Source organism: Tricharina praecox (genome assembly GCF_024521635.1).
Source record: "Tricharina praecox strain CBS 144465 chromosome Unknown BZA05scaffold_2, whole genome shotgun sequence".
Lineage (NCBI taxonomy): Eukaryota > Fungi > Ascomycota > Pezizomycetes > Pezizales > Pyronemataceae > Tricharina > Tricharina praecox.
This window is the reverse complement of record NW_026250404.1, coordinates 851,549-865,891: the sequence shown is the minus strand read 5'-3', so window position 1 is coordinate 865,891 and position 14,343 is coordinate 851,549. Positions and strand designations below refer to the sequence as shown.

Sequence of the window (14,343 nt, the reverse complement as noted above, 5' to 3'; positions counted from 1 at the left end):
GGGAACCAACAGATACGCAAAATTTTCGATTCCAGACACTTGGCGACAATATGGTGCTTGAGGACCATCCGCCGAAGTTGCCTTATCCGTCCGTAAAACGGATCTTATGCCATTTGCGTTACGGACGTTCACTCTACAGAAGACACTTTTCCTCAAGCTATCTATGTGCACAAAAGACTTCTCCTCCAACTATATTTGCACAAACATGCTAACTTCTGAACCCCGCAGTTAGTTCCACCATGACTGCTCAACGCGCGCTACTATCAACCGGGACACTGGCCAGGCCGACGGACGGCACGGGGGTTACAGAAACGGAGCCATGGCAGCGTAGCTTCCATAGCCGAACTCATGCCGATATCCCAGGCGGCCGATGTCGGCGTGTACTGCGAGTATCTGGAATACTTGTATCCAAAGTTTTACATGAGCTCATAGGACGGCCTAATTCAGAAAGGACGACGGTTGAAATCGGGTGTCAAAGAGTCTACGTGTCGCAACGAATTCCTCAGCGCGGTGAAAATGTCGCTGGTATGTAACACTTGATACCTTCCGTCCTTCAGAACAATACATACGAAGGCAGAAAGCCGAGCAGAAGCGGCCAAGGTTACAGGTTTGCTTGAGACGCAGACTCCGCGTTTCTGGAATGACCATCCGATGTGTCCACAGTGGTGTCGGAGCCATGCAGAATTTTGGAAACAACGTATTCCGAAAACAACCCGTACGGACGCATACTTACAACTGAAATACCAGTAAGCAGAGTACAAGTATATATGGTACAAACGGCCCTGCAGGACTGCGGTGTTCCTTCCATGTGGCGACATCATTGGCCATGGATCTCCATGCACCGCGAGATGGCCGCCACAGGTTGTAACGGTTTTGGTCATCAATCGGCCCCCAAAAGTCCCGCGCTAGCTTAGACCGACTCCATTTGATTTCGGTGGACTCGACGCAGGTACACAACCCCAAATAGACGAGGGGTCCCTCGTCCCCCGCCTCGACGATGAATTCTGTTCCCGACTACCCGCACCCGCCGCGGAACTGCTTTGCTCGAGTCTCGCAACTTGCTCCACCCAAGCACCTACTTTCCTTACATATGCCTTCTCCTCCACGCGCCTTATCAGCTATGTCGAGCTTCTCATTCGAGACTCGCCGTGCCACCCGGGCCCGAGTCATATGCTCCCCGTGATTCCTGATTGGGGGCTAAAACTCATCTCTGCTGCTAGAGTGGGAGGCCAACCCCTGTCGGGAATACTAAGTTCAATTCGCCAGGGCATCGTGTAATTTGCGAAGCGGCTAAACATCTCGACCACAGCGAGCGAGCGAGCGGAGTGAGAGGCGGATACCGTAGGAAGGGCAGCAGAAAGGCACAGCGATTCGAGTGACCTCACACAAAGTGCGAAAAGGGGAGGAGGTCATCCGACGCCCCTTGCTCTACTTATCCTACCACCACCCCGTTCTTTCAACGGCTCTCGCTCCCCCTCTCTTCCTTTCCTCTCCATCCTCTCCTCGTCCTTCGTTCATCAATCCAACTGCTCAGTCACTCTTTCCTGCAGCACCAACAAATCCATCGCTTTCAGCGTTACACACTCTTTTTCTCTCAGAAAATCCCTAATACCTCACAAAACAAAGCAATGCGTTTCTTCACCACTGCCACTGTTGCCCTGACCGCCTTCGCCTCGACTGTTTACGGTCTTGCTGCGCCCGCCCCAGCCACCGTTACCGCTCCGGCTGCGGTTCCTACCGTTTCCGGTGTTTCGGTCTCTGGAGGTTCCAACCCCATTCGCCAGCCTCTGGGTGATGTCGCTCTCGAGGCCGGGCAGCCATTCACCATCAAGTGGTACGTAGGAGCGTCTATTTTCCTTAGCCCTTACCGCGATTTGTCGTCGAATGGTGTGACTTCGTGTCGCAAGCGTCGTGCGATGAGAGAGAGACGGTCGGACGTTTTATAGTCTGTGCGGAATCGCAGATGGGATCTGGATTGCAGGCATCATTCCATCATAAATCTCCGCGCCATGTCTTAGCCACTCGTTTGTCCGATCGCATATCGCTAACAATTATGCGATCTTAGGGATGCCAACTATGGTGACAAAGTTACGCTCATCCTGAGGAAGGGTGACACCGACAACCTTGACATTGTCGTTGAGATCGTTGGTTAGTGATCTCCCCTATAACAAAACCAGGGGGGCTGGTTGTTAACAATGACGCGCAGAGACGGAAAACACCGGATCATACACCTGGACTCCTCCCAAGGAGCTCGAGGGTGACGACGACTACTCCATCCAGATTGTTGCCGGCTCCGCGACCAACTACTCTCCTCGTTTCACGATCAAGTCCGAGGGTGCCGGCATCAAGTCTAGCTCCACCACCAGCGCCACCTCTTCTTCCGAGACCACCTCCACGGCGACCAAGAAGTCGAGCTCCGCCACTGCGTCCGAGTCCGCCGAGGCCTCCGGCTCTGCCTCGCCTTCCTCGACCACCACTCGCCGCGCTTCCGCCAGCAGCACTGAAGAGCCCATCACCGCTGCTTCCGATCCGGCCGATAACGCCGCTGGCCAGCTTAGCTCCCCGCTCGCCTTGGTGCTCTGCATCGCTGCGTCGCTGGTTTACTTCTATTAAACGTCTCAAATCAACAACTCTTCTCTTGTGATCTATGTTTGTGGTGTATGCATGCATGTCAGCATTCATCTTCGCTTGGGGACGGGTTACGGAGTAACTACTGAATGGTGGTATTTCGTTGATTCTTGATTGTTCTTTTTCTTTTTCTCCTGTACCTTCTTTTCCTCTTTCGGGGAGGTAGTAACGCGCTCGATGATCTCATACACCGAGTGTATTTTCTCCTTTTTGTTTACGGCTATGAAGATAGTTCGGTTTTGATGTGGCTTCGTGAACGGAGTTCTTTGTCTTAGCGGGATGTATGTAGCGATGGATGTATGTATAATGTGGGGTTTTGATCGGTGGACGTTGGTGGGGAATATGATAGCCAGAAGTGGGCCGTATTGTGATATTTGTTGATTCCGATTTGCTCGGTAGGACGTCCCACTCTCGAGAACACTCTTGTCGCCGACCTGTATCTTCTAATCGATCGTATTCTATTCTCCAAACTTCCAAGTGGTCATAAGATGATCAGCTGTCTATTCGTTTTTACAACGGTTGTCCGTACTGGCACTGGATCAGACGTTAGATACCAGTGTACGGTACTTCCACAAGCTCTCACGATACCAATAGCTACGACTATTTTATCCTGCAAATAGCACACGACACAGCTTCACCATCTCAGACTCCCTCGATGGCATGAGATTCTCCAGCAGCCAACTTTTTACTTGTACAGCTTGAATATGAAAATTTACGGTCGTCTCTATGTCATGAATTTCTCTGCCCGATGCCGCGAGAAATGCTCAAGCTCCAGGTAAACGTCATCTCTTGCCCGAGTGATCATGAGGCGCCGGCGCGCGTCGATTAAAACGCGCTTCCGAGGCCGGAGGGAGTGAAGTCGCGTGTGTTGTGTGTGGGATATATAATTGAACTTTGAGGATGGACAGTGGACACGATGGTTATGTTTCACAAACAACGTTGAGTGAGTCGTAACTGCCTGTGGGTTCCGTTCACCTGATGAGATCATAACGATTCAGCGCGTGCCGACTCGGCGTCTCATCGCCCTATCTATCCATCTGCAGCACGAATTGAAAGACACCACCAACAAGGACTTGCATCGGCGACAGGAAAGTTAAATAAAAATAATAATCCTGTTTCGTCGCGATGGAGGCCTCTTTTGTCTTTGCAGAGATTTTCCGAAGGCCGATGCGCCGATGGGACAGTGGGGGGAGAGGGGAAACAAACGAAGCTCTCTAAAAATGTTACCGTATCTGCCGCGTACTCTATCTATCTACCTATCTGCCTGCGCTGCGGGCGCGTGCCTGAAGATCGAGCGGGGACTGGAAGTCGTGGTTTGCGAGGGGGTTAACTGAAATTTTCGGCGGGATACGATAGGTACACGATCGCATACTCAGGAAATAGTTACTTGCTTCATACCTCAGGAGTCAGCACCCTTCAATACGTGCTAGGAAGACAGGTCTGTGGAAAATGCGGAGTGAGTGGGTTCTCGTGATTAGCGGCTTTGGCTTCTCTTTCTTGCTGAATAATAAGAACACGCTCTAACCTGTCCGGCTTCGCTCATCTGCTCTGCCGTCACGAGTTCCTGCTGTCTGACTTAGCGCATTTCTGCCCCCAACCTCACTGCACAACAACCCAAGCTCTCCAACTCCTACCTACTCTACTCACCCTCCTGCATAGAACAACACCACTCCCCCAAATCCCACCCCCCCGTTCCTGCACTTACACATAACTTATCCTCTCCTTAACTCCTTCACGCTTTCTCTCTATATACAGTCATGGGAGGCCCAGGCTCAATGTCCTCCGACACCTCGGGTCGTCCCATCCCACCGCGCTCCGCCTCACCCTCGCAACGGCAAGCAACGGCCCGCCTCGGATCTCCCGTGCTCGGCTCCGCGTTTCCCTCGCAGCTCCAGGGCGGCTCCGGCACCGGCACGCCGATCCAAGGAACCGGCCAGAGCTCCCGCGATCTCCTCTCGCAGTTCAACAACTTCGGGACACCTCCCCGGTTCGGAACACCGCCACGGTTCGCGACTCCGTCGATTTCAATCGGGGGCGGCCACGGCGCGCCTGGGGATAGCAGACCGACTAGTATACACTACGGCTCGTTCGATTCGCGACAGCCCATCGAGGACCCCGAGATCGTGCGCCGCCACTTGGTCACAGATGATGATGCGGCGTCCGGACGTGGTGATGGCGACGGCTCGGATGAGGAGTTCTCGTCATTGCAGCTCCTGGGCGGTGATATTACACGCCCAATATATCGCTATGTGGATCAGACGGCCGAGGGCGCGCGTCGGGGGCGCTCCATGAGCTTTCACTTGCCGCGGCCTGAGCCAGAGCACGAGACCGAGGATATCAATCATATCAAATCGATTGGTGGGTTCCGGAGGGACTTTCTGAGGAGGACGCAGGGCCCTCCGACGAATGAAGGGTTCAGACCGGAGGGAAGTGGGTTCTTTACCAGGAATTTCATCGAGTTTTTGACTCTGCATGGACATTTCGCCGGTGAGGATCTAGAGGACGATGAAGGGTGGGAGCCGGTGGACGAGGAGGACGCTACTCCCGAGGAGACCGAATCTCAGCCGTTGATGGGTAGTAGAAGGATGAGTCTTGTGAGGAGGCCGAGCAAGATTGCGACCGGAACGGCGGGGAGTGGGAAGGCGATACTGTTGTTGCTCAAGAGTTTCGTCGGAACTGGTGTGTTGTTCTTGCCGAAGGCATATCTGAACGGTGGCATGTTGTTCTCGAATCTTGTGCTGCTGTTCGTCAGCGCGTTGAGCTATTACTGCTTTGTGCTGCTGGTTAGGACCAGGTTGAGGGTTGTAGGAAGTTTTGGAGGTTTGATTCCAGTGTGAACTTCTCGCGTGGAATACCTGCTGATGATAATTTCAGATATCGGCGGCCAACTATATGGGCCGAAGATGCGGTCTTTGATTCTCACTTCGATCGTTGTCTCTCAGATCGGTTTCGCGGCGGCATACATTGTCTTCACATCTGAAAACTTGCAGGCGTTTATCCGTGAGTCTCTCCTCGCAGTCTCTCACTGACCAGGACTGGTAACTAATACGTGCCACAGTTGCGGTAACACATGGCGAGAAGCTTATCAGCGTCAAATGGCTGATTTTGATGCAACTCATCATCTTCCTACCATTCTCGATGATCCGTGACATGGCCAAATTGGGTGGTACAGCACTGATCGCCGACTTGTTCATCATGCTCGGACTCGTTTACCTTTATTACTTTGACATCTTCACGCTATCGACTAAGGGCGTCGCAGATATCGTCGCCTTCAATCCCTCAAGCTGGACCCTCTTCATCGGCACCGCAATCTTCACCTTCGAGGGAATTGGTCTCATCATCCCCATCCAGGAAACCATGAAGCACCCCGAGAAGTTCCCCAAGATTCTTGGTGGAGTAATGGTCATCATCACAGCCATCTTCGTATCAATGGGCGCCATGTGCTATGCCGCCTACGGTTCCGACACCAAGACGGTTGTGATCCTGAACCTCCCGCAAGACAGCAAATTCGTCAACGCCGTCCAATTCCTTTACTCGCTCGCCATCCTCCTTTCCACGCCGCTGCAGCTCTTCCCTGCCATCCGCATCATGGAAACCGGCATCTTCCCCAAGAGTGGAAAATACAACCTGAAGGTGAAATGGACTAAGAACTTCTTCCGCTTCGGAGTAGTCATGGCCACTGCGCTCATCGCCTGGGGCGGCGCCGACGACCTCGACAAGTTCGTCGCCATCATCGGATCCTTCGCGTGCATCCCGCTCGTCTACATCTACCCCCCGCTGCTGCACATGCGCGCCTACCCCGGACGTGGCTGGTTGAGCAAGGTCATCGAGGGTGGACTGTGTGTCTTCGGTGGTGCCGTCATGATCTACACTACCGCGCTCACGGCGTGGCAGTGGAGTGATCCTAGCCAATAGAGACACACCTCTCACCCACCCAACCCCGGTTACGATCAAGATACGATGTAGATACCTATTTTTTCTATTTGGCAGCGTTGTGTTTCTGTTTCTGTTATGTTTTGCGTTTAGTGTTCTGTGCGTGCGTGTTTTACTTTTACTGTTTGTATGTGTTTGTGAGAATTCGCTGCGAGAGATCAGACTGGACTGGACTGGACTGGATTACTATGGAGGGGGATGCATTGTGAATGTTGGCTTTATAGGGGTTTAGAAGTTTAGTTTTGGCTTGTTTTTTTCTCTTGTTTTATTTGCTTGCTTGTGTTTGCTTGTGTCATTTGCCTGCGGGGTTCGTCCTCTTGGTACCAAGTATCGGTGTGATGGAGTGGAAATGGTGGATGGACTATACTATATAAAGATTCAAGATCGGATTTATCTTAACAGGCGTGCAGGTAGACGGGTGATTCTTGTGGGTGACGCCTATACCTTCATAGACTGACAATAGGTACAGTGCTTTGGCTTCTCAAAGATGGCCTTTGAGATGCCAGGACACACGATATCACACTCTCCGAGTCCACTGATATGGTAACCAAATCGACAATTTCCTTCCTCGCCAGCTCCGTTGAAGAGAGTAACAACGCTATGCACTGCAGTGCTGAATTACATTACACGGAGTAAGGAGAAAGTACACCACGCCAGCAGAACAGAACAGAACAGCGATAAACCAGGTTACGGTTGCAGAGTAGTTTTGACGAATAATCTAGTATTCTGGCTCCTCCTCAGCAACAGAGTCGCTGGCAACCTCTTCGTAATCTGTAATTTCGTGTCAGAGTTTTGCTTAGTTTAAATAGTAAAGGAGTAAAGGAAACAAACCCTTCTCGAGCGCAGCCAAATCCTCTCGGGCCTCTGAGAACTCTCCCTCCTCCATACCCTCACCGACGTACCAGTGCACGAACGCGCGCTTGGAGTACATGAGGTCGAACTTGTGGTCGAGACGCGCCCAGGCCTCGGCGATGGCAGTGGTGTTGGAAAGCATACTGACCGAACGGTCGACGGATGCGAGTTCTCCTCCGGGAACGTGTGCGGGTTTCTGGTAGTTGATTCCGAGCTTGAATCCGGTCGGGCACCAATCGACAAGGTTGAAAGTGGAGCGGGCCTTGAGTGTGGCGATCGCGGCAGTGCAGTCGCGGGGGACGACATCTCCACGGTAGAGAAGGGCCACGGCCATGTAACGACCAGCACGGGGATCACACACCACCCTAAGGTATGGTCAGCGCTAATAATCGCGGATGGTCTGAGAGCAAGCTTACATCTGGTTGTTAGGCTCAAAGCACTGGAAGGTCAACTCCGAGACCTTGTGGGACTCGTGTGAGCTCTTGGCCGCAGAGATGACTGGCGCATAACTGATGAGCGGGTAGTGGATTCCTATGCGCGAGAGACTTTAGTATCCAACCACACCTCCAGCGCTGACAGCCGGAGGAAGGGGAGCTTACTAGGGTAGGGAACCAGGTTGGTCTGGAACTCGTTCAAGTCAACGTTGAGGGCACCGTCGAAGCGCAGCGACGACGTGATCGAAGAGACGACCTGAGCGATCAACTGGTTGAGATGCTCGTATGAAGGACGGGCGATATCCAAGTTGCGTCGGCAGATATCGTAGACGGCCTCGTTGTCGACCAAGAAGGTACAGTCGGAGTTCTCGATGGTGCTGTGGGTAGCGAGAACGGCGTTGTAGGGCTCGACGATAGCAGTGCTAACTCGGGGGGCAGGGTAGACCGCGAACTCAAGCTTGCACTTCTTCGCGTAATCGGTGGAAAGGCGCTCCAAGAGAAGTGCACCAAAACCAGAACCAGTACCACCGCCAAAGGAGTGGAAGATCAGGAAGCCCTGCAAACTGGAGCAGTTGTCTAGGCGCGTCTTGTATCAATATACACGTCCATTAGGTGGAGTGTGGGGCTCGCTTACCTGCGACACGGCGAATGCGATCGATAACGCTGTCGGCAAGCTCTTTTCCGATAGTGTAGTGACCCCTGGCATCTAGGGCGAATCAGCATCTCGGGTCCAAATTGTGTGACCGCGCAAAGCGTGAGGTATAAGTTTCGCAGCATACAGTTGTTGGCAGCATCCTCTTTACCACTGATCAGCAACTCAGGGTGGAACAGCTGTCGGTAGGAGCCAGTTCGGATCTCGTCAATGGGCTATGGGTTCAAAGCGTCAGCTCTGTGTTTCCCCCGGCGAACCGCCTCAGCATCCCAAGACAGCAAATCCTACCGACGGGTCCAAGTCGACAAAGATCGATCGCGGAACGTATTTTCCATTGCCAGTCTCAGTGAAGAATGTCTCGTACGACCCATTGTCCTGGCCCTCCCCACGGACCTTTTCGGTATCGGGGCGACCGTCCTGTTTCAAGCCGTGCTCCAAAAGGTACCTGTCCATTGCGCCGATTAGACAACACCTACCACGATGAAGCGACCAGCAACAAGGAGGGGGGAGAGCACGTACAACTCCCAAGCGCTGTTACCCAGCTGGGTTCCGGCCTGACCGATGTGTAGATGGCAGATCTAGAAGAAATCCGGGGTAAGCTCAAGCGCGCAACCGGGAGAAGTTTTCCGCGAACAGTAGAACGGATATGATAAGCAACAAGCGAGCGAGACACGCCACGATTGAGGTTGAGCTTGATAGGGCGATAAATAAAACGAGATTAAGGAAGAACTTACTTCGCCCCTCATGATGGTAGAGAATCCGTATCAAGTGTAAACGGTCAAAAGAGGTTGGATGGGGGAGATCCGTAGAACAAGAGGCGTAAGGGGATGTTATTGGGGGCGCGGAAGGGGAGGAGGGGATGGAGGTGAAAGGAAGACGAGACGAGATGTTCGTTGCTGTGTTGCAGGTCTTGGCCGGGGGCCGGGGTTGACTGGGGTTGATTGGCTTAGTCGTTTGTTGTTCAGGCGATTGTGAGTTGTTCGCTTAACAGGGATAACATTATTACATGGGGGTCGAGTGAGGGCAAGTGAAGGGCAAGTTTAGCGACCTAACGTGGATAGGAATGAGAGAAGAGCCAAAGGCATTTTGGCTTACCAGTATATCACTTGTTTGCGCCGGCGTCACAGTTGGCGTGCAAAAGGCACATTCCATTCATGCTATCTCACTCGTGGCGACAGCTCACGAATCTGGTGGCTGGAAGTACCTGAGCTCAACTGAAGACGACAGGCTACATAGATGGCGCAACCGGACATGGATTGTGACCCTCTTCACAGACCCACGATGCAACCCGGCTACCTCCGGCTTTCTTGGCACCACCGCAGTTGGCAGGACCGTGCCCTGTTTGGGAAAGGGCTCGTATTTGGGGCCTTCATGAACTGGGAGGACGTGGTGGTTATTGAGGAGGCGGACAGACGTGCGGCGGAGATATTGGAGGAGTAAGGAGAGGGCCGGCAGCATCGTGAGAGACAGAACAGAACCGCCTGAGATAGGTAACAATGTTTAATGCGCGCAAAAATACTATTAAATGCCCCCAAAGAACCAGTACATGGGTCCAGCCCCTGAATACAAAACAAGGTAAATACAAGAAAAACATCTAAATCTAAGCCTAATCATCCGACCATAATGCTGTATGCGATATCATTCACCCAGATGCTCTCATTAAATCATCTTCATCTCAACCTCCTCCCTCGGCGTACTCTGCGTCACCGTCACCGGCGGCGGTGGAACCGGCATCACAGGCATTGGCATAGGCGGCGAGCTCACTGCATGGACTCTACTTTGCGCCGATTGTGGCGGGGATCCGATGGAGTTCCCTCTGCCTCTGCTGTGCATCGGCCTTGGGAGCCCCAGCTCCTCATCATGCGGTCCTCTCTCTCGACTACCACCCCTCGTACTAGTGGTCCTTCTCCGGTGCAGGAAGCTATGGTTCCCGTGGCTTTCGTTACTTCTCCTGCTGGTGGTCTTTGCTATTTCTGCTTCCTCTTCCTCGATCACACGGCGGAGACTGCTCGATGGAACTAGTCCCCGTCTGGGTCGGTCGTCCCAAACGTCACCACTATCGTCCATGGCTACCATGTCCTTCACACCAAGCGAAAAGTCGACTTTGCGGCCCCGAATGGAGCCGCCACGCTCAAGTGTTGTCGCTGAGCCTCTACGTGCCCCGAAGAAGCTGTCGGAAGCATTGGGGAAGTCATCGACTGGCGCGGAGGGGCCGGCGAAAGTAGGCGGGGGGATCGAGGGGTTGGGGATAGGAGACGCGAACTGCTCGGGGAGAGCATTGCTGAGGTACATCGGGGCGCTCTGCTTCTGTCCAGGCCATCTCATATTCGGCGATTCGATGCCGAGCTCCTGGATGTTGCACATGAGGGTGCACATGAACTTGTTCCTCCGCTGCAGACGTACGAGTTCGTTTTGCCAGTTGCTCTTGTAGAAGAATACCACGTTGAGCTTGACGCTGTGCATGTCCGGGATGTCCCTAAGCTCCGTGATGATCTTGCCTTGGTATTCGCGTTTGTCGGATTTTACGAACTCCAAAAGTCGTTCGCGGAGCTCGTCGATTTGGGCAAGTGTCGTGCCGAATTTGCACACGATGGGTATGGCTTCGGCTAGTCCACCGGTTCGGCGCATGTTGAGGATGAACAGAGTGTTGAGGAGTGAGTTGGGAGCTTGGACGATGGCTCCTTCCAGCTTCTTGAACTCGGTGTACATCAGGGCGATTTCTCGGACGTAGAAAGTGTCAATCGTGCCGGCTCCGGTGTTGTAGATATCAACTCTGTTCAGCACTTGATTAGACAGGGTTCATAGCACCTAATCATGAACCATCACTTACCGATCACCGACATCAAACGGGTGTTTAACGAAGACAAAGATGAGGGACGCAAGGAATTCCTGCGCCGTTCCCGAGAAAAGCCAAGAAAGAGCTAGGATTGAACTTGACGCGGAAGTGAGTACTCCTATAGCGGAGTGTTAATGACTGTCCGGCGGAAGAAAGGGAAATGGGTGCACCTACCAGCCGTCGATTTCGAGATCAAAGAGAGGAAGACCAGAATGACAATGATCGCAACGATGAATGTCAGGCAGTCATCGAACTTGCCGACAACGCTATCCAAATCCTTCAAGCTTGCCGCGATGGCTTTTCGTTCCCTACCGATTTCGACGCATGCGAGTTCCATCTCTTCACAAGAAATATCGCCGTTCAGATCGCGGTCAAACATTGAGAATGCGGCTTCGCCTTCTTCATCATCGGTGAATGCGCCTAACAGATCTTCTGCGTGCACGTTTTCCTCGTCTTGATTAACATACGAGCGGTAAAGCCGGCGAGCGAGCTATAGGAGGTTAGCGAACCTATTCACCCCCACAAAGGCAGAAGAGCCACTGACCACATTGCTTCCTTCTGTCGTTTGAAGCAGAGTGAGAACCACTTGTTGAGGCGAGGTGCTGGAGTTGACCTCCTTGCCAGTAAAATCACCCGCAATCTTTCCCACTACGTCTCCGATCTGCAAGAACGCACGCTGGGCACCCTGTCTGGCCTGCAGCAACGCAACCTTTGGCGTCACAGCCCCGTTACGTTGAGCAACCTTCTCGTTCATCTCTCCAAAGTCTCTCTCCATTTGCTTAGCATGCTTGTACAGCTTTGCCAAACTGCTGATTTGAAACTTGTTGAGCTCGATACGGTCGGCATAGGTCCTCATGTGGAAGGAGATGGCAATGAGCTGAATGATGATCTTCTCGGCCAGGTTCAAGGTGGTGGCGATGAACAGACACAACAATACAATATTTGCATTCTTCTCCCAGTACTGGGTATCGGTGTTTCCGTCCGCGTGGTTGTGTTTCATTATTGGCAGGAAGGAGATATAGATGGAGAGCCACCAAAAGAACAGCGTCGTTGGGACTTCTAGCATGTGGGCCATGTCTCGCCACTTCTTACTGCCGTTGGTGACCGCACTGGCGAAAATCCCCACGGGATATGGGATAAGTTTGGAGACGATCTGTTTACCATTAATAACTGGTTTATTCCATCAAATGTTGGAGTACTCACTCTTCCAGCCCATAAGCTCAACCAGACAACTTCCAGCCAAATCATAAACCATTTGGTGTATACCCCTCCGGTGGTATGATCGGGATACCGAATTGCTGTCACTAGAAGTGGGATGAGCAACACCAACGCCACCGGCACAATGTACGTAAAGTACCGTACCACCCACGATGATTCGTGAACCTACATACCTCTCTCTCAGCATTGATGTTTCGGGGGAAGCGGGAGAAGGAGGAAGTCTTGAATCCGTGGACTTGCTTGGACTGGACTGGACTGGGCCGATCCTACCTTCTTGAAGAGTTTCGCAAATTTTGTGGCCGGCTGTGTCGGAGGTTTCCATGGTTTCCCAGTTTTATGCACTGGATTCGTCTCCTCTTCCAATACGTCCGATGTAGTGTCTGGCCTCGCGGCAAAATCCCTGTCTCTTTTGCTGCTGGCTCGGTATATGTCTCTGGAGCTCTTGGAAGCCACTCGCTCGGCTTTCATGAGCTCCAGATCGTCGAAGGGTCGGTGGGCCTCCTCCCTCGCCCGTGAGGGCGAGTAGACGCTCGACCCATATCTCCCCGTTCGGGCCGTGCCACCGGTTGTTGTTTTGTGCAACCTTTCTAACGTGGGCGACGTTGGGGCTGTTGGGGTTTCTGCATACGTTCCGGCCGTGCTCTCGGAAGGAAATCGATCATTGGCGTTTCCGCCGGTGTATGGCCGTCCTGAGGTGTCCAAGGCAGGCGGACGTTGGAGGTCGGTTGGGTATGCTAGTTGGGATCTCTCCCATTCTGTGGTAGGTGTCGACATTTAGGAGTGCGAGTTGAGCTTCAACGACATCAATTCGGGGGGAGCCGAGGGGTTTTATGATCAACGACAAGAATATCAAATCCGGGTATAGGGGAACAGCGGATTTCTAAAAGGGCTGATTTGGATAGAAGGCAAACGCCGATTGAGCGCTCGAAATGAGCGTGACGTCGATGTACAGTGGCTAGCGACAGCTAGCTTGTGGGGGTTCCGGGAGCTCCGTTACCGGTGGTTTATCCAGAGTTTTGAAGATCTAGGGAGCAGAGGTCTTGGGGGAATCTTTAACGAAGGGGGAGTTCGGTGAGAGAAAAGACAGAAGATGGAGAATTGAGGAGTGAGGGAAAAAGAGGGATATGCTGAACAGCATATCTTTTACTGTTAGCTGTCAACACTAGCAGATCCTTTCTGCTTTCTCAGCCGATCGAGATACGGATGCCAACAGGGAGACCCCTTTGGATGGATGGCTGGATGATAGGAGCAAGGAGATGGGCACGCAAGCAAAGGGACAGCGCCCAAGAGTGGATCTCCATGACCTAGAGTATCGGTAAGAGGGATGATCGACAGAAGTTGTTCTGTGTCCGTCCTGGGATGTTTTGAGAAGCGGCGTTCATCCCTGGACCAAATCAGTAGGTGTATGCAGGTGAACATTCTACTTTGTGATAGAGTATCTGCTTAGGCCTTTACTTTATCTCTGCTCCATGATGTGGATGATCATCTCAACTGACGAAAGTGGGCATCAGGTGTTTCTCGTCGGTCGTGAACGCCACACGGCAAAAATTCTGCATACAGGACCTGCGCCGGATGAATATCCTGCGCCGGGAGATCGGTGTGGATGTGTGTATTTCGAGAGAAACGAGGCCGCTGTCAAAAAGCAGTGGCGTAAACGCGTGGTGTCGCGGCGACTTGCCGGAAACCGAGACTCGGAGCGGAACTTGGGTCGTCGAGAAAACTTGGAAGTCTTCCTGGCCACCTTCGGTATCCCACATGGGTTAGGCCGGATCCTGGGTGGGCCCGACTTA

The 14,343-nt window shown here is 52.8% G+C and overlaps 4 protein-coding genes across 4 annotated transcripts; 2 read left to right on the top strand and 2 right to left on the bottom strand.

Moving 5' to 3' along the window:
• Positions 1-1,255: 1,255 nt before the first annotated feature.
• Positions 1,256-2,983, top strand: BZA05DRAFT_104573 (Ser-Thr-rich glycosyl-phosphatidyl-inositol-anchored membrane family-domain-containing protein). The gene is made up of 3 exons (XM_051478503.1): positions 1,256-1,834; positions 2,066-2,148; positions 2,207-2,983. The coding sequence occupies exons 1-3, from the start codon at positions 1,629-1,631 to the stop codon at positions 2,611-2,613; spliced, it is 696 nt and encodes a 231-aa protein (XP_051343464.1). The 5' UTR covers positions 1,256-1,628; the 3' UTR covers positions 2,614-2,983.
• A 1,244-nt stretch (positions 2,984-4,227) lies between these two features.
• On the top strand, positions 4,228-6,976 carry BZA05DRAFT_104519 (transmembrane amino acid transporter protein-domain-containing protein). The gene is made up of 3 exons (XM_051478502.1): positions 4,228-5,448; positions 5,503-5,628; positions 5,687-6,976. Exons 1-3 carry the CDS (start codon positions 4,386-4,388, stop codon positions 6,541-6,543), a joined length of 2,046 nt encoding a protein of 681 aa, XP_051343463.1. The 5' UTR covers positions 4,228-4,385; the 3' UTR covers positions 6,544-6,976.
• A 12-nt stretch (positions 6,977-6,988) lies between these two features.
• Positions 6,989-9,463, bottom strand: BZA05DRAFT_384602 (tubulin alpha-2 chain). The gene is made up of 9 exons (XM_051482329.1): positions 9,234-9,463; positions 9,019-9,077; positions 8,788-8,944; positions 8,627-8,714; positions 8,482-8,553; positions 8,013-8,423; positions 7,830-7,944; positions 7,393-7,778; positions 6,989-7,332 (listed from the first exon to the last, which is right to left on the bottom strand). The coding sequence occupies exons 1-9, from the start codon at positions 9,243-9,245 to the stop codon at positions 7,280-7,282; spliced, it is 1,353 nt and encodes a 450-aa protein (XP_051343462.1). The 5' UTR covers positions 9,246-9,463; the 3' UTR covers positions 6,989-7,279.
• Positions 9,464-10,158: 695 nt separating this feature from the next.
• BZA05DRAFT_423693 (Mechanosensitive ion channel-domain-containing protein) lies at positions 10,159-13,327 on the bottom strand (the record flags this gene model as incomplete). Its single annotated transcript, XM_051485880.1, has 8 exons — positions 10,159-10,262; positions 10,446-11,272; positions 11,330-11,453; positions 11,510-11,825; positions 11,880-12,488; positions 12,539-12,718; positions 12,824-13,094; positions 13,182-13,327. The coding sequence occupies 8 exons, from the start codon at positions 13,325-13,327 to the stop codon at positions 10,159-10,161; spliced, it is 2,577 nt and encodes an 858-aa protein (XP_051343461.1).
• Positions 13,328-14,343: the final 1,016 nt, after the last annotated feature.

What these genes read in the sequence shown, in the direction of transcription:
- BZA05DRAFT_104573 (XM_051478503.1), top strand. Translation starts at nt 1,629, where the DNA reads ATGCGTTTCTTCACCACTGCCACTGTTGCCCTGACCGCCTTCGCCTCG. An exon ending in CAGCCATTCACCATCAAGTG is followed by an intron (nt 1,835 to 2,065) that starts GTACGTAGGAGC and finishes ATGCGATCTTAG; the next exon opens with GGATGCCAACTATGGTGACA. An exon ending in CATTGTCGTTGAGATCGTTG is followed by an intron (nt 2,149 to 2,206) that starts GTTAGTGATCTC and finishes AATGACGCGCAG; the next exon opens with AGACGGAAAACACCGGATCA.
- BZA05DRAFT_104519 (XM_051478502.1), top strand. Translation starts at nt 4,386, where the DNA reads ATGGGAGGCCCAGGCTCAATGTCCTCCGACACCTCGGGTCGTCCCATC. An exon ending in GGTTGTAGGAAGTTTTGGAG is followed by an intron (nt 5,449 to 5,502) that starts GTTTGATTCCAG and finishes TGATAATTTCAG; the next exon opens with ATATCGGCGGCCAACTATAT. An exon ending in AAACTTGCAGGCGTTTATCC is followed by an intron (nt 5,629 to 5,686) that starts GTGAGTCTCTCC and finishes TACGTGCCACAG; the next exon opens with TTGCGGTAACACATGGCGAG.
- BZA05DRAFT_384602 (XM_051482329.1), bottom strand. An exon ending in CAACCTGGTTCCCTACCCTA is followed by an intron (nt 7,945 to 8,012) that starts GTAAGCTCCCCT and finishes TCTCGCGCATAG; the next exon opens with GAATCCACTACCCGCTCATC. An exon ending in TTTGAGCCTAACAACCAGAT is followed by an intron (nt 7,779 to 7,829) that starts GTAAGCTTGCTC and finishes ACCATACCTTAG; the next exon opens with GGTGGTGTGTGATCCCCGTG.